Source organism: Borostomias antarcticus, assembly GCF_949987555.1.
Source record: "Borostomias antarcticus genome assembly, chromosome: 8".
Taxonomy (NCBI): Eukaryota; Metazoa; Chordata; class Actinopteri; order Stomiiformes; family Stomiidae; genus Borostomias; species Borostomias antarcticus.
The window spans coordinates 13015552-13041953 of record NC_140241.1 but is presented as its reverse complement, the minus strand read 5'-3'; the positions used below and the strand labels follow the sequence as shown (position 1 = coordinate 13041953).

General features: G+C 46.0%; 1 protein-coding gene across 1 annotated transcript in view; it reads left to right on the top strand.

Moving 5' to 3' along the window:
• The window catches only part of rftn1b (raftlin, lipid raft linker 1b), a gene marked incomplete at its 3' end in the record, with an annotated part of 209341 nt that extends 183253 nt beyond the window's left edge, over positions 1-26088 (top strand). Inside the window, exons 8-11 of the mRNA XM_084442475.1 lie at positions 17643-17746; positions 22368-22443; positions 23294-23497; positions 26059-26088. Of these exons, the coding sequence (XP_084298601.1) occupies positions 17643-17746; positions 22368-22443; positions 23294-23497; positions 26059-26088 (414 nt within the window). The remainder of the gene's footprint in view (positions 1-17642; positions 17747-22367; positions 22444-23293; positions 23498-26058) is intronic.
• Positions 26089-26402: the final 314 nt, after the last annotated feature.

The following is a 26402-nucleotide window of genomic DNA, read 5'->3' as shown; positions in this document are numbered from 1 at the left end:
CACTTCTGGCTGTGGCTTATGTACAGTCCAAACAAAGGTACAGTGTTTCCAGGATGTGATTGGCTACTGCATTGTACATGAATGGCAGGCGTGGCCAAGAGTAAAGACATGTGACATGAGAAAACAAAGAAAACAAAAGGTCTGAATCAGGGCAGGAAGGACAAGGTGTGGCCTTTCTGACTTGGACAAAAGAGCGAGGCAGAGCTATGCAGAGTGTGTTTACAATTACAAAAGGGGGGAGAGTTGGTGTTTTACATTAGACTGAAACTGGGGTTTTGCAGGGGACTTGGGGGGAGGTGATAAATTACAAAGACAAAGGCTTAAGGTGTTTGGATGTAAATTCCTGGACAATCCCTCATTTGTGCCTGAACAGGCACACAAAAATAAAATCCAAACACAGTGTAAACAGTCAGCTATGCTATACATGTGGAAAGGAAATAATCTCTCCACTAGGTGGAGAAAAAAAAAAAAAAATCTCCTTTTTTTTTTTAAAAAAAATTTTTTCTCTCAACGTGCAAAATCACACACCAAAACCCCTTGCTTCAGAAATTTGACAGGAAACAAGATAAAAAAAATGACATGATTATATACTATTTATAGTCTAAGAGTGGACAACCATTCACCAAAAAACAAACTTGATTTAACAAGGCAAAAAAAAGATAAAATGGTTACCAGTGTAAGAGGGGCAAAAAACCTCTTGGTCAATTTAGAGGAAAAACCCAAACTTATTTATCAACTCATGTTTCAACAATTGCAACTCTTGTAAACAAATATGATATTTTCCAGATTATTTCAAAGTTCATTCACTCTTGTGAATAATCGCATGTGATGTCCTATGGAACATAGATTCCATGTGTGCGTCTCTGAATGTTTAATGTAGGTTCCAGTGTGTGCGATCAGAGGTGCAGTCCGATTGCTGTTGAGCTTGTCCACGTTGTCATAACAACCACGAGAAGGAGGTGACCGGCAAGGTCAGTCTCCGATTGCTCATCAGAGGAGAGGGCAGTGTGGCGGTGACCGTCAAGGTCACTCTCCGATTGCTCATCAGAGGAGAGGACAGTGTGGTGGTGACCGCTTTGCCCTTGAGATCTCTGGTTTCGGCTGCATGGACCGTCCTCTCAGCTACTTTTGACAGCTATTCCACACAGGCCAGAATGCCATGGTCCTGATTGTTCCATCTTTGACGGGTAGGTTCACCCCGCTACATCTCTTTGACGGGTAGGTTCACCCCGCTACATCTCTTTGACGGGTAGGTTCACCCCGCTACATCTCTTCTCTTCCATGTTTTCTGGCCTGTTCTCAGGCTGCTCATCTGCTCCTTGGTTTGGGACGCAACGGCGTCGAAGTTCTCTCAGCTACTCTGGCGGCCGTCTGCGTGGGGACGGCCCCAGGTCGCGGATCAGGACCCAACCCCCAGGAGAGATGTGATGCAGGAACCCCTCCTTAGCCTCAGGAAATGGCGGTCCTCACTCTGTTGGAGACATCTGTTAACATCCTCCGCCACCCCTGTTTTTGAAACATGATCTGGCCCGTGGGCTAGTTTGAAAGCATAATGAAAACATGAACGAGGTAGTACAGGTTTGTCATTAGGCCCTAGATACAGGTTAGTTTGGTGGTGGAAATGTGCACTTAGTCCTTCATTTCTTTTTCTCCGCAGGTGGAGCAGATGCTTGTAGGTCAGAAATGTAGGCTCTTGAACTGAACCCGGTCCATCCCTGTACTGCTCCACGTAGGGCCGGCCCGGGTCGTGCTGCTGGAGGGCTCACCTCGGCGCTCCCGCCTCCAGCACAGGCTGATGAAGTGCTCCGTCTGTGGATCCACAGATGAGAGAGACAAACAGAGACAAAACAGAAGAGCAAAAGAGAGTCCTCTGGTCTGGTCTCCCTGTTCCCTTCTTTGGTCAGGAACGGTTATTCAACAGTCTGTAGGAGATACTCAGAAACATGGTTAAGCGCAAGCTCCTGCTTTGGGGAAAAAATTTTGTTATTCTGTCAGGAAAACTTAAACAGGGTGACTGTTCAAGTGTCATTTAGAGCCAGTCTGCAGTACCCCTACAGTGACATCAGGGGCAGTGTTTAGAATGGCTTCAACACGCCCAGTCCCCAGTCATGATCAAGGCAATTTGATTTGGCTCTAGCATTTCTCTCACGATTTTATGAAAATAAAATAACCATATTCTCGCCTCAACAAAACAACACCCCCTAAGGGTGAAAGCAAAAATTTCCTGAAGTCAGGATAAAAATAGAGATGAGGCAAAGAAAATGACACTAAAATGAACTGGCTTCATTTACAATTAACTAATCAAAAAAAAACTCCATCAAAGCTTCATTTGTATAGCTAAAATTTGTATATCTAAACCCTCCCTCTTCTGCATTTGAGGACAGAGTATTTGGGCACTGCTCCTGTTTCATACTTATCTGTCGCTCACAGTGAGTTGGTGACATGGCGTTGGTCTGCATCTCACGAAACCCAGATCGCCCATCTGTAGGGAAACAGGCCAGTAACCTCCGGTGTCCTGTGCCCGTCTCCTGGTTCGGCATTCACCCATCACTCCCGGAACGACAGTTGTCTGTAAAATACCACTCAGAAAAAACACTCAGGCCCGATGAATGTGCCTCAAACTATAAACATGAGATATTTAACATACTCATTTAAAAAATATATAATTGGGTTATGAGATGGTGCATTCAGATTAAGATACTGGCAACCCTTATCTATTCCCCCCACTATTATGCACAACGCTTAAGTCTTTCGGACCTCCCATTCAGGGCGCAATCCCGGGCTAGACCCACCCCTTATGTCTTAAGCTACATATCAAAAAGAGAGACAAAACAAACAGTTAAACAGACCAATAGCAGGTTCCAATGTCCCCAGGAAGGCATGATCCAGGCTCCTCAAAGACCTGCCGCCCAGGGTCCATAGCACCTGAAAATTAAGACTCAAAACACAGACTGGGTTCAATAGCAGAGGAGAAGGCCTAATGCCAGCTCCTCAAAAAACACATTATCATTATATGAATGAAAATTCATACAGTAGAAATGCATAAAACGAACAGCTTATGGCCATTCATTGACTATTGAAACAAAACTCCTGAATCAAACACCTATTCAACCCTGTCAGACTTTTGAGTTCGCTCTACATCTATTTTATCCTGTTTATTTCCCTTAAAAATTAAAACTCTCTATCTTGGCTAGTTTAAATCACCCTTATGGGTTGTTCAAGGGAAATCCAGCAGGTGGCGCTCGACCCCAAATCGGAGGCTCTTCCTTTTCATTCAGCTTGCGGTAACTGTGACACCGTTCAATCCAGTGGCCATACTGACCACAATGGAAGCATGAATCATCTCTATCTTCACTTCGATTATACCTTTTTCCTCGCCTAACCCTACCAGAACGCTTCCTATTGTTTCTCTGTCGCCACTGTGGTCGTTGTTGGTTCCACCTCGCACCAGCAGTCTGATTGTCCAGCTGTTGTAACTGAGCAGCTTGTAATCTGGCTGCACCTAGCTTCATTTCTTTCAACTCCCTCTCTTCAATGTGATCACGAAGACGCTCCGCATAGCGGAAATGATCAACAACTTCTTCGAGAGAAGTCGATTCCCAGGTGTGGCACATCAACCTAACTTGGTCGGACAAAGAGGAGAGAGAGTTATTCATCAATTGTTGTTTCAAAATCTTTTTATAATCGGCGTTCGCTTTGTCCATGCCACTGTGTGCGGCGAAAACTGATTCTAGTCGTTCCCAAAATATCTCGAACTGTTGATCGGAATTTTGTTTGCAATATGTGATACGGTCCCAATCCATCTTTTTAGGGAATCGAGTTTTGATTCTGTTCAACAGCGCAGTGTTTTGGTCAGAAAAATCGGCATGATTAAAAGGCAATGCAATGTCAAACGGATGTTTCACATCCACCCATTTTAGCCCAAGGCACTGTCTCATGATCATGGCGATTTCCTCTGCGTGAGGCTCATACATACGAACTAAACTGTTAAAAAGATTTTCAAACTCGTCAATGTCTTTGGTTGGATCGGGCAAGGTTTTAGCTATTTCACGTAGTTCATCAGAGCGCCAGGGTCTATAAACCGTAATCTCTGGAGTCCAGGCCGCATAACCAGCTGCATAATTTATTTGTGAAGGGCGAGGAACAGGGTTTGGGCAGCGTATCAGAGGCGCGTGTATTTGCGGTCCCTCCAGACTATCTCTAGCCATTTGCAGTTGTTCCAAATTAACCTTAGCCTCAGATATAGCTCTAGCCAAATCTTCCTTATACCTCGTAGAAAGGGGCGAAATGAGAGAAGGGGCGTGGCTAATGGCGGGAGCATGAAAAGGGGAAAGAACAGCCTGGTTGGGTGTGAGCACGGAGCAACGAGTCGAGGGGGGGGGGGAATCTAATTCTAAATCAGAGTTATTCTGCTGGGGAAATGGCGGAGAGACTGTTTGCTGAATCTCCTTATCTTTCCTTCCTGACCTAAAAACCCGCTCTCGTGCTACTCTCTCCCAAATCTTAAAAACAGACCAGTCTACAGAATTAACAGGCTTTTCCCTTAACCTAGACATCTCAACCACCTCTAGCTGAGCCCGAATCTTAGCTAAAAATTTAACACTAAATGTCAGATATGGATGTAAGAAATCGAAAATGCTTTAGCACATAACGAAAATCTGCCAACAAACGCTCGCAGAATAATGCTTGAGCGCAACAATCTCCTCAGGCTAGACACGTTTAGCAGTAGAATTCTGTGACTTCCTCTAGCATATTTTAGTAGCCGGGGTTACAGGGACACCTAGTGGTGATCCCAAAATGTTGCATGTATGACCCGGAAGTTGTCTTTGGCAGCGCGGCGAAATTTAAAGAAACAAATCCCTAAATAACCACGACGCAGCCCAAAACCCCAAAACAGCAATGAAAGGAAACCTTATGGTTAACTCACGGCGGGAAAGAATACAATTTCGAAAGAAACAAAGACACATTAAAATTCTAATTAACTCACCCAGCAACTGGTCCTTTGTTGTCCCTCTGGCTCGGGCGGGATCACCAGGAGAGCGGAGTAGTAGTTGTTGTTTCCTTTGTCTCCCAGACAACCAGCTAGCCTACTGGAAATCTAGCAGTTAAGATTTAACAGTGTACAAAAAATACTTTAAAATACTTTACCTGGATCCATGGCGCGCGTAACAAACATACAATCAAGAGCCGAGGCTCAAAAATGCAATCAAAAATCCCACTGAGCCGGCGAAAAATAGCGCTTAGACAAACACAACACAATCCCGTTCGGGGACAAAAAACAGACACTCCGGAGATTAGCTGGTAATCGCACTCACTGCGAACTTCAACCCATTTGGAAATCGCACTCACTGCGAACTTCAACCCTGTGGAAATCGCACTATCTGCGAACTTCAACCCTGTGGAAATCGCACTCACTGCGAACTTCAACCCTGTGGAAATCGCACTCACTGCGAACTTCAACCCTGTGGAAATCGCACTCACTGCGAACTTCAACCCTGTGGAAATCGCACTATCTGCGAACTTCAACAGGTTCCCTTCTGTGCTAATTCTGGAACATCGAACTAAAGCAACCCAAAACGTTATCCTAGAAGTGCACTCTCACTTCTTAACTACAGCCGAGCCGACAAACAATCTAAACTGTAGTCTACATCAACTGTAAGGGAGCGAGTCCCAAACCCAAAATTGCACCTCTTCTGAAGAGAACCCCCGGTAGCCTAAACAAGGACGAAGTCAAAACGACAATACGATATAAATATGTATATTGCTGTTCACATCTCCTTGGATAGTTACTTACTTAATACCCACGCTGGGGTTTCCTGTTTTCAACCAATCCAGACCAACACAACTGAACCAAATCAAGGCAAATACAACTCAGAACCACAAGAGGGTTCGTTTAAACGTACCTGTGAGCCTCAGGAATCCAGTGGCAGAACTGAGGAAATAATCTCGGCTAGCGCTCTGGCGCAAGAGAGAAAATTGATTTTCCAAGCCCATATGGACCGACACGTCTGTCGATCAGTCCTATCCACTGGAATCCCGGCAACACGCAGGTAGTCCTCCCAGATCATCCGCGTCGCCAAACTGTGATAGTATTTTAGACTTGTCTAGTCCAAAGATTTACCAAGATACGTTCAAAAGGTTGAGTCTGGTTTATTGAATGAAATCAAATACTTGCGCAAGGACTTCCTGAACAACGCAAACAAAGGTGGTTTGTCAGAGAAGTGAAGTCAGTCACTTCTGGCTGTGGCTTATGTACAGTCCAAACAAAGGTACAGTGTTTCCAGGATGTGATTGGCTACTGCATTGTACATGAATGGCAGGCGTGGCCAAGAGTAAAGACATGTGACATGAGAAAACAAAGAAAACAAAAGGTCTGAATCAGGGCAGGAAGGACAAGGTGTGGCCTTTCTGACTTGGACAAAAGAGCGAGGCAGAGCTATGCAGAGTGTGTTTACAATTACAAAAGGGGGGAGAGTTGGTGTTTTACATTAGACTGAAACTGGGGTTTTGCAGGGGACTTGGGGGGAGGTGATAAATTACAAAGACAAAGGCTTAAGGTGTTTGGATGTAAATTCCTGGACATCAGCGAAGTGCTTTGTTCTCTTCTGGCTCAATGGCAGAACACCGCGAGAGTTTTCCTGCGTCTCCTAGGCAACCAGTTAACTAGCCTACTGGGAAATCTAGCAGAATTTTAACAGTCTAAAAAGGGTACAAAAAATACTTTACAATACTTTACCTGGATCCATGGCGTGCGTAACAAACATACAATCAAGAGCCGAGGCTCAACAGTAAACATAAGACGTATAAGACGAAACAAAGGCCCACGTTACAAACAACAAGCATGCCCGGCTGCACCAGCAACCTGGTCAGAGCTAAACCTAGTTTAGGTCCACCAAACACTGCACAGCCACTTGGTCAAAGCTAACGCTCGTTAGGTTCACCAAGCCACCCGGGAAAAGGGGAAATCGTTTCTCCAAGAAACGCGGATTGCAAAAACTCTCAATCACTCCCGTAGCTACCATCTCGTTGGTAATCGTTCTTCAACGAACATCAACAATCACTTCGAAGCTATATCTCCGTTGAGCAAAACTCTCTCAACGGGCTCTGCGGTTTTAAATCTCATCCGCGACCGGCCAAAAGGGAACCTGTTCTGTGCCAACTCTTTGGCGTATTAGACCAAAACTCACACTTCTTCTGAACACTGCTTAACCCTCGTAACGAAACAAGGACGAAGTCGAAGGACAATACGATATAAAATCTATTGCTGTTCACATCTCCTTAGATAGTTACTTACTAAATACCCACGCTGGGGTTTCCTGTTTTCAACCAATCCAGACCAACACAACTGAACCAAATCAAGGCAAATACAACTCAGAACCACAAGAGGGTTCGTTTAAACGTACCTGTGCGCTTCAAGAATCCAGTGGAAGAACTGAGGAAATAATCTCACCTTGCGCTCTGGCGCAAGAGAGAAAATTGATTTTCCAACGCCCACTATGGACCGACACGTCTGCCGATCAGTCCTATCCACTGGAATCCCGAAGCAAACGCAGGCAGTGATCCCATCCCCGTCGCCAAACTGTGATAGTTATTTTAGACTGGTGTAGTCCAAAGATTTACCAAGATACGTTCAAAAGGTTGAGTCTGGTTTATTGAATGAAATCAAATACTTGCGCAAGGACTTCCTGACAAACGCAGCAAAGGTGGTTCAGTCAGAGAAGTGAAGTCAGCCTCTTCTAGCTGTGGCTTATGTACAGTCCAAACAAAGGTACAGTGTTTCCAGGATGTGATTGGCTACTGCATTGTACATGAATGGCAGGCGTGGCCAAGAGTAAAGACATGTGACATGAGAAAACAAAGAAAACAAAGGTCTGAATCAAAACGAGGAAGACTAAGGTGGGGCCCTTCTGACTTAAACAAAGAGATGAGGAAGAGCTATGCAGAGTGTGTTTACAATTACAAAAGAGGGAGAGTTGAGGTGTTTTACATGACTGAAACTGGGTTTTGCAGGGGACTTGGGGGGAGGTGATAAATTACAAAGACAAAGGCTTAAGGTGTTTGGATGTAAATTCCTGGACAACGTCCTACCAAAATATTCATGGACGTAATTAAGATGGATGTGTAAGTGGAGACCACCAATGAGAGTGCCAGGTGTATGGAGGACCAGGGTAACCGGAGACCAGGATGGGAGGCCCATCTGTGATGATGATGATGATGATGATGATGAGGAGGAATGATATCTCTGTCCTGTCTAACAGAGGTGAGACAGAAGATAACCTGGATACCAGAAGTCCAGTTCTCACTGTCCCCGCTTGGAGACTCAGTAGTACGGTGGTCAATATGGATGCTGCCAATGGCTTGTGGAGTGAGTGACCCCCAAGGTAGAGTGTGTGTGCGTGTGTATGTCTGTGTGTGTGTGTGTGTGTGTGTGTGTGTGTGTGTGTGTGTGTGTGTGTGTGTGTGTGTGTGTGTGTGTGTGTAATTTGACAATATTATCATTCCTTGAAAGGATATCCTCAATGTCCTGTTTACTGAAACAAGAATAGACATGAAAACATTTAAACATGTAAAGTGGTCCTCTACTCAGAATCTGAGAGTGTGATAGCTACTGTATAACTGTTCTATTGTTATAATGAGCGATAACGGGTTCTTGGTTAAAAGCCGTTGTATGTGACACGATATACCACGGCAAAGCCTCTTTACAGTTATATTTGAAATATTACTGCGCCTATAATTACACTACACTACATACTACATACTACATACATGAACCATCAAGCTTTGAGCCGTTGTAGGTGCACCGTCTTGTTTCACTGTTACAACATTTAAAATCTAATTTTCGCACTGACAGTCAGTTTATCACATCCTGATTTTTTTTTATTTTATTATTATTATTTTTCCCTTACCGGTTAAAGTAACCACAAAGATTCCCAATATGTGGTCTGTTCACCAAAATACAGCCTGTTTGAAAATGTGTCAACACGTTGTCGGACTTCCCCGGTAGGGTCTGTTGGCTACAGTGTAGCCTGTGTGTGTCATCCACTAACGTTACAGCCGAATGCGCACATCTCCGGTGCCGTAAATCTGTGCATTTGCATCAAACAACGCACGCAGGCGATGTGAAGAGGCAACTCCAGGATTGAAATCCTTTATCCTTTCATTAGCTAATCACGGCGCATCTCAACTCACAATGTATTTGGCTAGCTAACGCTAGCTAGCCTGGTCTAACCTAAACTACAGTGCAGGCCCCCAGGATTCTAAATCTTAAGTGAAGCCCTATTGAACCGCGCCATCTTGGCAAATTTGTAGTCCTTCCGGTGCCTTTTGTACTTGCGCAGTTGTGCTTTTCTGGCCTACTCGTGTACACGAACAGGTTCCCGTTTATGTGAAATGTAGACACACATTCCCGGCTCTCCCCGCTTTGAGTTAGCAATGAAAACCGGCTTGCATATTAACCTGTTTTTGTCAAATATATCCATTGGAGATATTATTTTTTTATCCAGGCATCTTAGTTTTAACTGGTTAATTATAGCTGAACATGTTTTGTTTGCTAGTAGATGGTATTCATTCCGTTCGCGATAACGTTATTGCAGCCAGGCTAAATTCCTCCAGGGAGCCAGTGACAGGCGAGATGAAAAGCTTCACTAACCCGCTGAGTTCGTAGCTGCTATTTCACATTCGCCCTTGATCAATCCCAATACCGATCCATGGTAATAATGAATCAATCGTTCAGATCGGCAGTGCTACATGCATGTTACAACATCATTGTTAGCTTTATTAACATAACCATAGCCTAAATTTACGTTGGGCTATCCATCTTACACCAGTCGGCCATTCGATATGAAGCTAGAAGCGGTCAACGCTAACGTTGACCGAAAACACTCAAACTTACTGTAACCATGTAGGCTAATTATTGTGGATTGTTGAATGGCAGTGTATCGTTTCATCTTTATGCCTACACATCAACTCCTTTCCATTGTATGTGAATAAATTCCTGTTATTTTTAAAAATATCCTGTTTCTGTCCATTTCTGGAAAAGGCTAATAATTGCTGTCAAATGATCACCTCAGTTTATCACCGTATCCCACTACCATTTCAATTATGCACAGGATGTTGTGTTGTGGTCATTTTCATTAACAATTGATTAGCCTAATCAGTTTGTTGTATGTATTAAGCCCTTTTTGAGCGGTGCGTTGACTACTCTCCTTTTTTGTGGTCATTTTCATTAACACATTTGATTAAACAGTCAGTGGTATTAAAATACTTTTTAGCGGGACCCCGTTGTTGTTAGAATTACTAGGCTACCTTTATTTGTGGAACTTGAACTTGTGTCTGCGTTGCTGGCTTGCCATCATGTTAATAAAGCTAACAATGTTTTATACTTTATCATCATTATGTTAATAAAGCTAACAATGATGTTGTAAAATGCATTCAGCACTGCCGATCTGAACGATTGATTCATTATTACCATGGATCGGTATTGGGATTGATCAAGGGCGAATGTGAAATAGCAGCCACGAACTCAGCGGGTTATCTGACATGCGGAAGCAGTGGCCAAAGGTCCTGCTGGCGGGGAGTGAAGCTTTTCAACTCGCCTGTCACTGGCTCCCTGGAGGAATTTTTACGGAAGAGCATTAGGGCCAACAACTGAGTTTATTATTTTTTTAAGCTTCTGAGTTTAAAGTCAGAATTTCTGAGAAAAAAAGTCAAAAATAACTTCTGAGATTAAACTCAGAATTTCTGAGAAAAAAACTCAGAATTTCTGACTTTAAAGTCAGAATTTCTGAGAAAAAAGTCAGAAATAACTTCTGAGATTAAAGTCAGAATTTCTGACTTTAAACTCAGAAGCTTAAGGCTGTTGGCCCTAATGCTCTTCCGTAGAATTAAGCCTGGCTGCAATAACGTTATCGTGAACGGAATGAATACCATCTAATAGCAAACAAAACATGTTCAGCTATAATTAACCTGTTAAAACTAAGATGCCTGGATAAAAAATAAAAAAAAGAATGTCTCCAATGGATATATTTGACAAAAACAGGTATGCAAGCTGGTTTTCATTGCTAACTCAAAGCGGGGAGAGCCGGGAACGTGCGTCTACATTCTACATAAACGTGAACCTGTTCGTGGACACGCATAGGCCAGAAAAGGTACAAAAGGTACCGGAAATAATCAAATGACTACAAATTTTGCCAAGATGGCGCGGTTCAATAGGGCTTCACGTTTGATAGCGGTCTGTGATAGTAATATAACTGATCTAGTCAAAAAGGATTTACCAAGATTCGTTCAAAAGGTTAGGTCTGGTTTATTGTGAAAAGCATACGAGCGCAAGGACTTCCTGAAAACGCAACAAGGGTGGTTTAGTCAGCGAAGTGAATTCAAAGCTTGTCATGCGCAGTCTTATATTCAAGCAAAACACAGGTACGGCGCTTTGAGGATGTGATTGGCTAACTCATTGCACGTCATATGAAATGGCAGGCGTGGCCGAGAATACAGACATGTGACATGAGAAAAGGCGGTAGTTTCTAAGAGGGACAAAGGGACAAAGGATGGTTATTCTGGAGTAGACAGATGGCCTTCTGGAAGCCATTTTGTATGTTAGCACAGCTATGTGAATATTTTGGGGAGGTGATGAATTACAAAAGGAGTGAGAGGACAAAGGTTTAAGGTGTTTGGATGTAAATTCCTGAACAATCCCCCATTTGTGCCTGAACAGGTACACAAAAATAAAATTTAAAATCCAAACACAAAGTGTAAACATTCAGCTATGCTATACATGTGGAAAGGAAATAATCTCTCCACTAGGTGGAGCAAAAAAAAAACAAAAAAAAAAATAGATTATTTTCTTTCCACGTGCAAAATCACGCACCAAAACCCCTTGTTTCAGAAATTTGACAGGAAACAAGGTAAAAAAGATGACATGATTATATACTATTTATAGTCTAAAAATGGACAACCATTCACCAAAAAACCTTGATTTAAATGTTGAACAAGGAAAAAAAAAAGATAAATGGTTACCAGTGTAAGAAGGGCAAAAAACCTCTTGGTCAATTTAGAGGAAAAACCCAAACTTTTTTATCAACTCATGTTTCAATCATTGTAACTCTTGTAAACAAATGTGATATTTTTTCAAGATAATTTCAAAGTTCATTCACTCTTGTTGTGAATAATCGCATGTAATGTCCTATGGATCATAGCTTCCATGTTTGCGTCTCTGAATGTTTAATGTAGGTTCCATCTTTGTGTGCGGTTAGAGGTGCAGTCATTGCTGTTGAGATTGTCCACGTTGTCATACCACAACCACGAGAAGGAGGTGACCGGCAAGGTCAGTCTCCGATTGCTCATCAGAGGAGAGGAGAGTGTGGCGGTGACTGTCAAGGTCACTCTCCGATTGCTCATCAGAGGAGAGGACAGTGTGGCGGTGACTGTCAAGGTCATTCTCCGATTGCTCATCAGAGGAGAGGACAGTGTGGCAGTCCATGGCTTTGACCTCTAAGCCCTCTGGTTCAGCTGCATCCTTGATCTCCTGGTGTTGACGATCCCCTGGTGGACCGTCCTCTGCTGCTTGGACCCGTCGGCAATGGCTTGCATGGATCCACGAAGTCCTCTCAGCTACTTTGACCGCTGTCTGCGTGGTGAGTAGAACCTGGTACGGCCCGAGCCACCTCGGCGAGTTCCAGCTCCTTCGTCTGTGGTCGCGGACCAGGACCCAATCCCCAGGAGAGATGTGATGCAGGAACCCCTCCTTAGCCTCAGGAATGGCGGTCCTCACTCTGTTGAAGACATCCCTGGCATGGAGAGAGTTCAATAAAATCCATCATTACATGTTCCCATGGCCCACTTGGCCGAAGATGTGCTGACAGTTCCATTTTTGACGGGTAGGTTCCTCCCGCAACATCTACTTCTCTTCCATGTTTTCTGGCCTGTTCTCAGGCTGCTCATCTGCTCCTGGTAGTCTCTTGTCTCCCCATTTGGCAGGTCTACATAGAGCGGTCAGCCAGCGAGCTCTCGGAAGGTGAGGAGGGAGTCCCTGTCCTGGTCCAGCAGGGTGAAGGTGCGTAGCCAGGGCGCCAGCAGCACGTACAGGCTCTTGAACTGAACCCGGTCCACACGGTACTGCTCCACGTAGGGCCGGCCCGGGTCGTGCTGCTGGAGGGCCACCTCGGCGCTCCCGCTCCCCCAGTACAGGCTGATGAAGTGCTCCGTCTGTGGATCCACAGATGAGAGAGACAACAGAGACAAAACAGAAGAGCAAAAGGAGAGTCCTCTGGTCTGGTCTCCCTGTTCCCCTCTTTGGTCAGGAACGGTTATCCGCAGTCTGTTGGAGATACTCAGAAACATGGTTAAGTGCAAGCTCCTGCTTTGGGGAAAAATGTTGTTATTCAGTCAGGAAAACTTAAACAGGGTGTCTGTTCAAGTGTCATTAGAGCCAGTCTGCAGTAGCCTACAGTGACATCAGGGGCAGTGTTAGAATGACTTTAACACGCCCAGTCCCCAGTCATGATCAAGGCCATTGGATTTGGCTCTAGAATTTCTCTCGCGATTTTATGAAATAAAATAAAATAACCACATTCTCGTCTCAACAAAACAACACCCCCTAAGGGTGAAAACAAATTCCCTGAAGTCAGGATAAAAATAGAGATGGGGAAAAAAATGTCATCACTCAAATAAAATGACACTAAAATGAACTGGCTTCATTTACAATTAACTAATCAAAAAATCCATCAAAGCTTCATTTGTATAGCTAAAATGTGTATATCTAAAACTTCCCTCTTCTGCATTTGAGGACAGAGTATTGGGCACCGCTTCGGACAAAATGGTCTCTTCCCTGTTTCATACTTATCTGTCGCTCACAGTGAGTCGGTGACATGGCGTTGGTCCTGCATCCAACGAACCACAGATCGCCCATCTGTAGGGAAACAGGCCGGTAACCTCCATCTACACCTCCGGTCCTGTGCCCGCCTCCTGGTTCGGCATTCACCCATCACTCCCGGAACGACAGTTGTCTGTAAAAACACTCAGAAAAAACACTCAGGCCCGATGAATGTGCCTCAAACTATAAACATGAGATATTTAACATAACCATTTCAAAATATATAATTGGGTTAGGAGATGCTGTATTCAGATTAAGACACTGGCAAACAGTATCTATTTCCCCCACTATCATGCACAAACCTTACGTCCTCAGCTACATATGTCTTGTCCTGTTTATTTACCTTAAAAAAATAAGTCTATATTGGCTAGTTAAAATCTACCTTGTGGGTTGTTCAAGGGAACCCCAGCAGGTGGCGCCGAATCCCAGGTTGCAGGATTCTCCCTTTCAATTTGCCTGCGGTAACTGCGACAGTTCCTGATCCAGTGACCAGTTTTACCACAGTGAAAACACACGTCAGTTCTGTCTCCGTTTTCGTTTCCCTCCCTCGGTTTCATTCTGTAGTCTATTCTGTTTCTATACCTACGATTCTTACTTCTTATTCTTACAGGGGGAAATCAGAATGCTTCGCCCAGATCAAATACTGTACACAAGCATCATCCCAAAACCTTTGCGCAACAATCTTAGCTGGCCCAGACAGCGAACTAGTATTGGTATTCATAATTAACACAATACCCTACAGCCTATAATTCAAAACTAACGGTGAAAAGAAAAGTATAGTTAAACACAGGCGGGAAATAAACAAAGGAATACAATTTCGAAAGAAACAAAGACACATTAAACCGCTAAATAACTCACCCAGTCAACTGGTCCTTTGTTCTCTGGCTCGATGGCGGATCACCGGGAGAGCGGAGTGGTGTTTTCCTGCGTCTCCCAGACAACCAGCTAGCCTACTGGAAATCTAGCAGTTACGAATTTAACAGTCTAAACAGTGTACAAAATACTTACAATACTTTACCTGGATCCATGGCGCGCTTAACAACACATACAAGACAGAGCCGAGACTCCAACAGTAAAACAGCAGACTAACAATCCCGTGCACATACAAAACAGAGCCGAAACTCCAACAGTAAAACAGCAGACTAACACGGGGACGCAAAACAAAGAACGACCAAAGATGACGAAAAGAGGACGAACACACGACTTAACAACACACGACAAGCATGCCTGGCTGCACCAGCCACTTAGTCAAAGCTAAACTTTAGTTTAGGTTTACTAAACACTGCACCAGCCACTTGGTCAAAGCTAAAGCTCGTTTAGATTTACCAAACCACCCGGGATCAAAGGGACAAACGCTTCTACCAGAAACGCGGGTCGGACTAACATACCAAAAACCACTCCCTGTAGCTACCTTCGTTGAGAAAACAACGGCTCTGCGGTTTTAATTCCACCCGCGACCGGCCAAAGGGAAACCTGTTCTGTGCCAACTCTTTGGCGTATTAACTCAAAAAACCCGTTCTAAGCTGCAACCGATAAACAACCTGAATTGTACATCAACTACAGGGGAACAAATTCACGAGACCAAAACTCACACTTCTTCTGAACTGTTTATACCCTCGTAACGAAACAAGGACGAAATCAAAGGACAATACAATATATAAATATATCTATTGCTGTTCACAACTTCCTTAGATAGTTACTTACTAAATACGTACTAAATACCCACGCCGGGGTTTCTGTTTTCAACAATCCAGACCAACACAATCTGAACCAAAACCATGGCAAATAACAAGCATAAAAGGATTCGTTTTTCAACGTACCGTGAGTCTAGCCGAGTGGAACCAACGGCGGACTTCTCCGAACCAGTGCGCATAGACGCAAAGAGAGAAGTTCCAGAGCGGCTGTGGTATATGGCCTATATACCACGGCTTGTGCTGGTCGACGGCACTCGGCTACGCCTCGTGCCTATGACCGCAGCACAAGCCGTGGTATATAGGCCACGGCCACCACACCCTCGAGTGAGTTATTGCTTCATTAACCCCTCAAAAAAGTGTGATGATAATGTATTAGCTCGTTTTCATGTCATTCATGGGTGTTTGGCTGCAAAAAATAATTATATCTTTACATTGTGCGTGTTGTGGGTTGATGCGGGAAAAAAAAAACTTTAAGCCTGTCCAGAAGAACACAATGTTTTTTTCTGAAGACCATGCAAGATCAATGTTTCATCGTTGTGAATGAATCATTCTTGTGAAGAGAAAGCTGAGAAAAACACCAAGGTATATTTAAACTAACTCAAAAAAGATCCCCGTTCTTTACGTCCCGTCTCAAGAAGCAGATGGAAACAATAGGCCTGTTGTTCTCTTCCTCTGAACTCGTCGGTGCACTTTGACCACCAGCCGACCTCGGTTCCACCCTCTCCTCTAGCCTGTGTTCAAAGCTTCACCCTGGACCCAACCTTCCCACACACTTGATAATATGGGCTTTTTTCACACCCGACTTGCATCCACCCTCCATGTTTTACACACTCACAGATTACAACACATCTTCAACAAAGATCTATGAATAATTGTAGTGCTGAGGTTCTGATTTGCTGCTCTGATACTGGTGGTGATTTGTCAGAGAGGAGAGGGACAACTTCTAGAACACAGTTAACTTCCCCCTGTCTCTCGGGAAGGGCCAGCTGTTACACCAAACTATTTTAGAATTTAAGGGAGTGTCCACTTGTAGGAGAGAGTCCAAAGAAAACTGAAATGCAGTTCTAAGGAAGCTAGGACTGCATACACCCAAATAACTGTTCAACACCTGTGTTCCTCAGGTAGACGGGGTTCTCAAACGGTTGTGCCACAGCCAAATCTGACAGTGTTGTGGTGAGATGTTATGGTAAATGTTATGGTAGATGTTATGGTAGATGTTCTGTCTGCTGAATGACAACATTTGAGGGGAGAAAATCTTTGATTCATGTTGGAGGAGCTTGGCTATAGCACTTACTACCTTCTCTATCCTTCTACTGTACACATGACTTGCTGCCCAGTGATCTGGGTGGACCTCTACTGTATGTATGAACTGTTATTTAGTGAACAACTGCGTTCTGTTCTTCATAATGGTTTGTGTGGCACGGTGTGCTTCAATGTGCGTGTGTTCTGTGCTGATTAGTGTGTGTGGTTTGGCACACTTCCTGTGTTAGTAGAGAATGCGTGCGTGCGCGCGCGCGCGTGCGTGTGTGTGTGTGTGTGTGTGCGTGCGTGCATGTGTTAAAGTCCTAAGTGTTCTACATTGACTTTCTGGCAAACATGAAACAGGCCTCCCTAATAAGAAATGTTTGTATTCACACATAGCTTACTGTACTTCATTATTGTAACATCTGTGGTCAAGAGTTTGACATAATTGTGGATCTTTAGATGGGATTTGAATGGTGTATTTAATGTTGTATTTAATGAACTTATATTTAATGTTGTGTGCGTGTGTGTGTGTGTGTGTGTGTGTATGTGCCTGCATGTATGTTTGTGGAGAATACTGTATTTATCTTCGGGACAAGGGATGTTGGAATCTAAGGAGAGTACTCTGTTTATGAGCACGTCTGATAACCTGTATGTTCTGTGCAGGTCTGCAGGTGAACACAGACTACGTTCCTCTGTGATAACATGTATGTTCTGTGCAGGTCTGCAGGTGAACACAGACTACGTTCCTCTGTGATAACATGTATGTTCTGTGCAGGTCTGCAGGTGAACACAGACTACGTTCATCTGTGATAACATGTATGTTCTCTGTTTAGGGTCTCCAGGTGAAGACGGACTACGTTCCTCTGCTCCAGTCTCTGGCCATGTACGGATGGAGACTCACCTGTGTTCTGCCCACACCCATCATCAAATCTAACAGGTAACTAAACTCATTCACCACCATATGTTCACTGAGCTCTACCCTCCAATAAGAGCTCTATCCTCCAATAAGAACACTCCAATAAGAGCTCTACCCTCCAATAAGAACACTCCAATAAGAGCTCTACCCTCCAATAAGAGCTCTACCCTCCAATAACAGCTCTACCCTCCAATAACAGCTCTACCCTCCAATAAGAACACTCCAATAAGAGCTCTACCCTCCAATAAGAGCTCTACCCTCCAATAAGAGCTCTACCCTCCAATAACAGCTCTACCCTCCAATAAGAGCTCTACCCTCCAATAAGAACACTCCAATAAGAGCTCTACCCTCCAATAAGAGCTCTACCCTCCAATAACAGCTCTACCCTCCAATAAGAGCTCTACCCTCCAATAAGAACACTCCAATAAGAGCTCTACCCTCCAATAAGAGTTCTACCCTCCAATAACAGCTCTACACTCCAATAAGAACACTCCAATAAGAGCTCTACCCTCCAATAAGAGTTCTACCCTCCAATAACAGCTCTACCCTCCAATAAGAATACTCCAATAAGAGCTCTACCCTCCAATAACAGCTCTACCCTCCAATAAGAACACTCCAATAAGAGCTCTACCCTCCAATAAGAGTTCTACCCTCCAATAACAGCTCTACCCTCCAATTAGAACACTCCAATAAGAGTGTGATTGGTTCAAGTGAAACACTGAGTGGTGAGTGGGTTCAGCACCGGCATCTCTGGGAACTGTTGACAAAAACAGTACCGGTCTGTCAGCTCAGTGAGCTCTGACTCGTACAAGTGCATTATGGGAAGAGGAAACCTGGTGAGACCAACTAACAACAAAAAGACCTCACATCCTGCTTTATTGGCTCAGTGGGAGCTCTAATGCACCAACGAGCCGGTCAGAGAGACAGGAACACTGGGCCTGTGATGTGATGCGCGTGAAGCCTGTGTGTGTGAGCGTTCACCACTGGGCTGCTGTTTATCATGCCCTGTCTCTGGTGGTCATGTTTGTGATCGTTCCAGAGCATATCTGATTAATTACTGCTCTATTTTCATCCTTGGTCCTCTTTCCCTCTCTCTCTCTCTCTCTCTCTCTCTCTCTCTGTCTCTCTCACTCTCTCTCTCTCTCTCTCTCTCCCTCGGTCTCTCTCTCAAAATGCCACAACACAACTGTGCAACATGGCTAATTAATCACAGTGTCGGCCTACATACAACACAGCGTTATTATTTCTCTGAAATGCTCTGCAGAGAGTTGATGATCCCTTTCAGATTAGATTAGGGTTCCATGAAGAACACTTTTCAGATCGGTGAGGTTCTATAAGCATTCTCAGGTCAGAAAGAACCTTTTAGGGTTCCAAGCAGCACCTCATGGCTCTTTAGTAACACAATATTCAGTATTGCTCATGTTACGACTGTTACTGAAATGTCAGTGTAATGTAAGCATAATGACCACACCCTTAAGAAATGATTAAGCCTCAAATGGACCAACAATGAATCATCTTTGACTTCGTCATCATGTTCATTAATAGTTCATTAACCGTATGTATCACTCAAGATCCACTGGGCATTGTTATGGTTTAATGCGCACCTCTAAATACACCACTAAACCTGGATCCTCGGTGGCAGAGTGGGTTAGGATTAGGGTTAGGGAGGGTTAGGGTTAGGGAGGATTAGGGTTAGGGAGGGTTAGGGTTAGGGTTAGGGAGGGTTAGGGGGGGTTAGGGTTAGCAGCCGTTTTCCCAGGCCGCTGTCATGGCACTGCTGACAGCCCGTGGAGAGGAGGGAGGAGTCAGGCTGGAGGAGAGGGAGGAGCCAGGCTGGAGGAGAGGGAGGAGTCAGGCTGGAGGAGAGGGAGGAGCCAGGCTGGAGGAGAGGGAGGGGCCAGGCTGGAGGAGAGGGAGGAGTCAGTCTGGAGGAGAGGGAGGAGCCAGGCTGGAGGAGAGGGAGGAGCCAGACGCTGCATTCTGCTGGAACGGACCGGCGGTCTGACTGAGGACTCGGGTTCCTCTTTCCACTCTGATTTGGCAGGAAGCTGTGAACAGATCAGACAGCCCAGGAAACAGGCATGGGACCGAGAGAGAGCAGTAGATCAGAGGTTGGGATGGAGAGAGCAGTAGACCAGAGGTTGGGATGGAGAGAGCAGTAGAACAGAGGTTGGGATGGAGAGAGCAGTAGAGCAGAGGCGAGGTTGGGACGGCTGGATGGTCAGAGGTTGGGATGGTCAGAGGTTGGGAGGGTCAGAGGTTGGGAGGGTCAGAGGTTGGGATGGTCAGAGGTTGGGAGGGTCAGAGGTTGGGAGGGTCAGAGGTTGGGATGGTCAGAGGTTGGGAGGGTCAGAGGTTGGGATGGTCAGAGGTTGGGAGGGTCAGAGGTTGGATGGTCAGAGGTTGGGAGGGTCAGAGGTTGGGAGGGTCAGAGGTTGGGAAGGTCAGAGGTTGGGATGGCTGGGATGGTCAGTTCTGCTGGAAAGCTCCACACCAAGTTGATATGAAGGAGGAGATTTGTGTCTGGCACGTAATGTCATAAAATATCCTGTCGTTCTGCCGAATTGAGGATCCCGCTTAACTCTAAAGCCATGTCTCTGTATGTGTGTGTGTGTGTGTGTGTGTGTGTGTGTGTGTGTGTGTGTGTGTGTGTGTGTGTGTGTGTGTGTGTGTGTGTGTGTGTGTGTGTGTGTGGGTGTGCGTGGGTGGGTGTGTGTGTGTGTGTGTGTGTGTGTGTGTGTGTGTGTGTGTGTGTGTGTGTGTGTGTGTGTGTGTGTGTGCGGGTGTGGGGGTGGGTGTGTGTATGTGTGTGTGTGTGGGGGTGGACAAGTGAAGATCCTCACTGATTTTCTCTGGAGTCAAAAGCAGTCAACATTTAAATGAAACAGAAAACGTGTATGCATTTAAAATGACCAACTGCCACTAGAGTGTTCTAAACATTCCACTGGGGAGCATGGTTTTCCTGTCCAAAGTCCCACCATTCATTCTATATTATGAGGAAAGCAAGGCCGGCTTCAGACAGCTCCATCTCAAGAAGTATGAATGTCACAGCTTTGATATACTGTAGGAATCTTGTGAACCAGATGAATCTGTTGTGATATATGTGTCCGTGTAGCTTAAAAACTGCAGGAGTTTTATTCATAGTTTTTGTCCCATTAAAAGGATAGATGGAATGTTCAGTTTTAGAGTGGTGGCAGTTGGTGATTTAAAAATATCCACACACTTTGGGTGCATTAAGTAGCTGAGCGCTCACTCTTAGCGCTTTGAGCGCTGAGCGGTTTTTAAAACCACTTAACGGTCTGCTCTAACTGAGCGCTGAGTTGCTAGGAGACGAGAACTTTCCACCTGTTGTCAATCATGTGTGATTAGCGAGCAGCGTCCCAACGATTCCCAAGCCAAAATGCGCCCCTTGTTTTTTTTTTGCTCAGGTGATGATGATTATGACGTGGCGTTTGGCTCAAACAGATCATAGTTCAAAACTGCTCACTTGTGCTCTGAGCAGATCAGTTTGAGCGTAACTGAACAACCCGTTAAGTGAATTCTGATCACTGATCGCTGACTGAGCGCTCAGCTACTTAACGCACCCTTTGTAAACTACCGGCGCTGCAGTTTCAACACACATACACACATATTATATAGCCTACCTCAAAATGTTCACACCATTCCACTGATTTATACAATTTAGTTATCTAAGCTGTACGATTTATAGTTTTCGAGCTATGATCATTTGTTTGACAACCATGCTCACCATTGAAACGAATGGTGCTCCTCTCTAGCTTTGAGTTGCTAATTTCAAATTCGTTTCAAAGTTGTGAGTCAGGGGAGTGGAGGTGTGAGTCAGAGGGGTGTTGTGAGTCGGGGGGGGGGGGGGTGTTGTGAGTCAGGGGGGGGGTGTTGTGAGTCAGGGGAGTGGAGGTGTGAGTCCGGGGGGTGTTGTGAGTCAGGGGGGGGTGTTGTGAGTCAGGGGGGGGGTGTTGTGAGTCAGGGGAGTGGAGGTGTGAGTCAGGGGGGTGTTGTGAGTCAGGGGGGGAGGTGTTGTGAGTCAGGGGGTGGAGGTGTTGTCCTTGTTAGCAGTCAGAGCGGCGTGTCGGGGCCCCGGGGGTTGGGAGGCTGAGTGGAGCGTATCTCCTCAGTCAGCCGGAGCCGTGCCTGAGAGCAGGAGGGGGGGACGTGAGCCCGGAGGTGAATGCAATCTCCCCTCCCGACACAGCGCTGCCACCTCATGTGGAAAGTGATTATTGTAATGGAAAGTATAATGGAGTTTCCTCAATGCTCGCTCTCTCTCTCTTTCGTGTCCTAAAATGACCTGAGTTTAACCAAGATACCAAACAAAAGGTGTGTGCACACAGCCCCGACCAACGCCAACCGACACCAGCGTTGGATCGGTGTGCCGTGCCGTGACTGTTGGCGTAGGCTGGATGGATTTTGCAGCTGAATTTTAAACGTCCAACATCCACGTTAGAATGTTGACGGCACCTTGAAGGAGGTTTTCAGGTTTTGCACATTGGAATGTAGCAGTGTGACGTCCATGACACCACCCGATGACAACAGTACCGGTTGATAAACAACAACAGTCGTACCATAAACTTCCAAATACTAATACTTCTCCTCCTCCTCCTCCTCCTCCTTCTTCTCCTCCTAGTGACGGGAGTCTGTCCACCAAGCAGATCGTTTTCCTCCAGAGACCCATCCTGCCCCGTAAGAAGAGGGAGCCTAAGGTACAGCCCTGCCTTCCTCTCTGGGTTCCTCTCTGGGTTCCTCTCTGGGTTCCTCTCTGGGTTCCTCTCTGCCTTCCTCTCTGGGTTCCTCTCTGCCTTCCTCTCTGCCTTCCTCTCTGGGTTCCTCTCTGCCTTCCTCTCTGGGTTCCTCTCTGGGTTCCTCCCTGCCTTCCTCTCTGGGTTCCTCTCTGCCTTCCTCTCTGCCTTCCTCTCTGGGTTCCTCTCTGCCTTCTTCTCTGGGTTCCTCTCTGGGTTCCTCTCTGCCTTCCTCTCTGGGTTCCTCTCTGCCTTCCTCTCTGGGTTCCTCTCTGCCTTCCTCTCTGGGTTCCTCTCTGGGTTCCTCCCTGCCTTCCTCTCTGGGTTCCTCTCTGGGTTCCTCCCTGCCTTCCTCTCTGGGTTCCTCTCTGGGTTCCTCTCTGCCTTCCTCTCTGCCTTCCTCTCTGGGTTCCTCTCTGCCTTCCTCTCTGCCTTCCTCTCTGGGTTCCTCTCTGCCTGCCTCTCTGGGTTCCTCTCTGGGTTCCTCCCTGTTGTTGCTAGGGCTTAGAAACAAGCAGAGAATGTATTCATTTTTCTACCAGGATTCTACTGGTTCCTTTCTCTGTGTTGGGAAGGTCATCTCAGACATATCTCTTGAATACAGGGTACAGCATACTGTACCCTGAGGATCAACAATCATTTCTTAAGAAAAAGCACCCCAGTTTCCATTAATTCATTAATTAATTACATTACATTAATGAGACACATTTGAATTAGCTTTGTTTATTCTACTTTGCAATCAGTGCTATGTACCAATCGTGTCAACACAATAATAATCTTGTGGACGTTCTTACACAAACGTTCTGTATTTCAGAAACTGACTTTCAAAAACCGAAGCAAGTCCAACAAGAACTCTGTGAAAAACGAGCCCAAGAACAAGAAGAAGAGGAAGAAGCCCTGGAGCTCAGAGCAGGAACAGGACCAGCCGGTCAGAGAGGAGGAGAGGAGCACGGAGCAGGAGCTGGACCAGCCGGTCAGAGAGGAGGAGAGGAGCACGGAGCAGGAGCTGGACCAGCCGGTCAGAGAGGAGGAGAGGAGCACGGAGCAGGGGGAGGGGAGGGGTGGGGGAGAGGGAGGGAAGAGGGCAGAGCAGGGGGAGGGGAGGGGTGGGGGAGAGGGAGGGAGGAGGGCGGAGGTGGAGATGAGACGTGGGGAAGAGGAGGAGAAGGAGGAGCCGGGGGAGAAGGGGGGGGAGCTGCAGGCGGAGGAGGGGTCTGAGAGCGGAGTAGAGACCGGCGAGGAGAGAGAGGCGGGCGTGGGAACGGAGGGATGGGGGGCGGGGGAGGAGGAGGAGGAGGAAACAGGGAGCGGTAGGGAACACGGGGAGGTCGCAGGGGGAGGAGCCTCCATCGCTGCAGAGGGGGAGACCAAAGAGAGAGAGTTCAGAGAGGGAGGCGGGGAAACAGACCAAGGGAAAGACAACGGGACAGAGAGCAAGGAGGAGGCGAGGGAGGGGGGTGGGGGGGGGGCGGGGTCTGACCACGACGCCACACAACAAGACCCGCCCCCGCAGGGAAGAGCAGCGCAGCAGGACACTGTCCGTGACGGGCAGGCCACACTGACCAATCAAAGCCCTGGAAAAACCGTAGGGTCAGAGGAGTAGGCCTCTACCTCAGCCCCTCTGCAGACACCCCAAAAACATGTCCTCTTCCTCCCACACACACACACACACACACACACACACACACACACACACACACACACACACACACACACACATCATAGCCTGAGGGATGGACATCAACTCTGGGACAAGCCACTATCCCTTCGGTGGGACAACCTGAGCTCATATCACCTCAACCTCCTCCGTCCTCATCCGTACTCCACCTTTACCTCAGCGAGAGACCCCTCCCCATCCAACCGACCACACAGACAGCCCCTCCTGCTGCGTTCCCACGCCTACTGAATGTCCAGAAGTGATGTTGAGGGACGAGTCGTATCAGGCCTCCTCACTCCTCTACCACGTCTACCATGGGAACGACCGCCTCGTTGGGGGGTCAGTGGGACTCGGCTCCAAAATCAACAGACTTGCAGTTTCCGTTTGTTGGTCAACTGACGCTACCTAGAGAGCTGAACGCCTACCTGTGTTAACTATGTAGTAGAGGAGCTGAACGCCTACCTGTGTTAACTATGTAGTAGAGGAGCTGAACGCCTACCTGTGTTAACTATGTACGTAGAGGAGCTGAACTGTGGTAAAGATGACCGTCTGTTGTTGCGACAGGCAATCCAATGTGAATAGAATGGATGTTTGTGTGTGCTGGACCTTAGCTGCCAGTCAAGTGCTAGAGATCAACGCTGACCATCACCCTGCTTCTTCTGTCAAGTGGGGCGTCCAGGATTAGTGTATGTTCAGGCGTGTTCAGTGATGTGTTCGGTGTTTAGTTTGGTGATGTGTCGTGATTTTTCCACTGGGTGTGTGTCAGAGGTGAGAGAACTCCACCCAGAGATGCTCAGCAGTCTGTGAGGGTTAACTCTGTCTGTCTGTCTGTGAGGGTTAACTCTGCTAGCTGAGTGTCTATCTGTCTGTCTGTCTGTCTGTCTGTCTGTCTGTCTGTCTGTCTGTCTGTCTGTCTGTCTGTCTGTTTCATATGCAACATTCCATCTTTATTAAACACTGTTTCCTGTCAGTCGTCTATGGAGGATTGTCCATAAGGGAGTTGTCCAAGGCTGGATTACACAGACCAGAGAGAGAGAAACACAGAGAGAGAGAGAGGGAGAGAGAGGGAGAGAGAAACAGAGAGAGAGAGAGGGAGAGAGAGAAACAGAGAGAGAGGGAGAGAAACAGAGAGAGGGAGAGAGAGAGAGAGAAAGGGAGAGAGAGAGAGACGGAGAGAGAAAGAGACGGAGAGAGAGAGACAGTGAGAGAGAGAGGGACACAGGGAGTCAAATGTAAAAGACAAACAACCTAGTTTTAAATAATGGTCTTTTGAACATCCATTCCCCAGCAACATTGCTTTAACATTTCACCTCCAGCGATTCTAAGCACTTCTTTACAGCATCATTCCTGACAGCAGCTCAGCCCTGACGCAGTCCCTCATGGTGTCACGCTGAGTCCCGTTTTACAGGCAGCCTGCGTTGAGACCGCAGACCCGTCATTAGCAGGCTAATGGCTTCTGTCAGGAGTCATGCATTTATAATGAAGGGTCATTTATGACGGCTATTGACAGTAAAACACCTCACCTCGTCAAACACACTGCTCTTCATATTGATGGTGATTACCATGGGGATTGATTGTGATTGAGTTACCAAGGGAAGTCATTGTGAGAAACGTGCAGACGTTGACAGACGAATGGGCTCGTCTCTGGTTAGTAAATGTGGTTGATTTTTCCTCATTATTCAACTGACGGGGCTACGTGGCAGATGTACTGTACAGAGCAGAATTCCTAACTGTTCCCAGGATAGCCTTACTGTACTACAGTATATGTGGCCCAGATCATCCACTGGAAGTGTTGTGGAGACGTACAGTACCACGGTCATAGCAGTGCTATTTTAAGTGTTTTATTCCAGTGGACGGTTATGTTACATTCAGTGTTTTGAGGTAATTCGAGGGTGTGTTGAGCCTGTGTTCTCTGTGTTCAGTTTGAAGGAGAGGTGAGAGTTCTGCTTTAGAGTGTTAAGTGTTTTAGATTGAAGGGAAAATTAGTTTAGGGTATTATGGTCGTATGTTTTTGATTTTCAAAAGATGTGTTTTTGATTTAAAAGTGAAGGACCAGTGTTAAGGAGTTGGAAGTGTTGGTTCTGAGTGTTGCTGTTTCAGACCAGTGTTAAGGAGTTGGAAGTGTTGGTTCTGAGTGTTGCTGTTTCAGACCAGTGTTAAGGAGTTGGAGTGTTGGTTCTGAGTGTTGCTGTTTCAGACCAGTGTTAAGGAGTTGGAGTGTTGGTTCTGAGTGTTGCTGTTTCAGACCAGTGTTAAGGAGTTGGAG